Source organism: Sinocyclocheilus anshuiensis, unplaced genomic scaffold (assembly GCF_001515605.1).
Source record: "Sinocyclocheilus anshuiensis isolate Anshui unplaced genomic scaffold, SAMN03320099.WGS_v1.1 scaffold1737, whole genome shotgun sequence".
Classification (NCBI taxonomy): domain Eukaryota; kingdom Metazoa; phylum Chordata; class Actinopteri; order Cypriniformes; family Cyprinidae; genus Sinocyclocheilus; species Sinocyclocheilus anshuiensis.
Window position 1 is genome coordinate 172,513 of NW_015540975.1, and position 1,764 is coordinate 174,276.

General features: G+C 37.1%; 1 protein-coding gene across 1 annotated transcript in view; it reads left to right on the top strand.

The window, feature by feature from the left end:
* Nucleotides 1-971: 971 nt before the first annotated feature.
* The window catches only part of LOC107690092 (protein diaphanous homolog 2-like), a 141,975-nt gene continuing 141,182 nt past the window's right edge, over nucleotides 972-1,764 (top strand). The window contains exon 1 of the mRNA XM_016488330.1: nucleotides 972-1,038. Within this exon, the coding sequence (XP_016343816.1) occupies nucleotides 972-1,038 (67 nt within the window). The remainder of the gene's footprint in view (nucleotides 1,039-1,764) is intronic.

Here is a 1,764-nt window from a genome sequence, read left to right on the forward strand (position 1 = left end):
CGGTCATCCGACGTGACGTCGAGAGTGACCGACTGAAAGGGAACATTACTTATCACATTTGATTATGGTCGTGCTGCAGATAGTTCTATTTTTGTAGACCCCCCTGAATGAATACATTGTTTAAAATAAGCAGTATATTTTTATATACAGTACCCCCCCTTCAGTTGTATGTAATCAGTGACTTAAATACTTTACAAATTAATTAGTAAGTTTGGTATCTTATATGATTTTTTGCATTATTTATATTGATTTATTTAATTGTATTATTTGCTTGTTTTTATTTTGAACTTGATAGACTAGCCAAAGATATGATTATTATTAACAAATGAATAAATACATTTGGAATCAGCTCAGAAACTGTTTTACATATTATAATACAGTTCTTAAATTAAAAACTCAGGGACCTAAATTGTTATAAATATGTTAGGGTTAGCCAGGTTTGAAGCAGTTGCAAAATGGCTGAGCTGATAAAATATTAAATATAGTAAAATAATGAAGATTTAAATATTTGCACCTTATTTATTGACACATACGTTTGCTCTGTCTTTCATACTCTCAAACAGACATGGACAAGGTGATGTCATGCGTGTTAATGCATAATGCTGATGTGACGGTGATAGGCGATGGAGTCTAACTACTCCAACTAATCAGTTTGATTCTTGCTATTTTAAATCACCCACCAGAGACCCCTCCATCTCTCACAACAGAGGAAGATAACAGTCAGACAGTGAATGTAGCCGGCAGCAGTAAAGTCGGGAAACACTCCAGCCCCTGCACTCCTCCCGATCTTTCCCTAAAGCATGTAATGGACATTCAAATAGCCACATCGGACATTGTTGCCTGGAGGTGCTGTAATGTAATTTCTCCAACCATTAGAACAGCCACACAGGGGAGCCGCACTACTTTATGGAAAAGTAAATGCTCGCATCTCCGGCTAAGACCGTTTGGAGCTGCTCACTTTCTGCCAAGAGATGGGTGTAGCTGCTCAAGGCGAGAGGAAGCTACAGTATTTCTCTCTGCTGCTTGAGCGTGAACAAGGTCACCCTGGCTGAGCCTTGTGTTAATTACTCCGTTTGGAGGAGTCACATTTTTTTTTTCCACAAGTGCCCTTATGAGGCAGCGCACTAATGAGACTGTTCGTTTCTCACTTTGTCTGTTTCTCTGTATTTTCACTGTTCCACTTGGACTTAGTGAGCTTGTAAATGCGATCTGATACGGTTCAGTAATGTGGATCATCATCGAGAATATGGGGCAGAGTAGGGCTGCACGATTATGACAAAAATCATAATTATCGATTATTCCCTTGAAATTGTAATTGCGATTATTAATTACGATTATCACAATTTAAATTTAATGATGTTTATAACATTGTTTGATGCAACTGCATGCCATATTTTTATATGAAAATAAACAAGCTGAAAACACTCTAACTGAAAAACTTTTAGTGCTTTTCTATATTAAGCCTCAAATGTCAACTATACATCGGATTGGTTTCTTCTTTTAAATTATAAAAAAAGTAAAAATATGAATGGTGTTATAGTGTTATACTAAAATTAAAACAATGGAAAAACCCTTAAGATAACATGTAGAAAGAAAAAAAAAAATGCATCTTAAGTAGGGTTGTGACGGTGAGGAAATTTTCCCATCGGTTAATCGACATGTGACAACACCGGTAATACCGGTATCACCGCTGGGGAGGGGTGGGGGGGGTGTTAGTTCGTTTGAGTTTCCCTCTTTTCTTCGCTTTCAAATGGCTTGTCAACT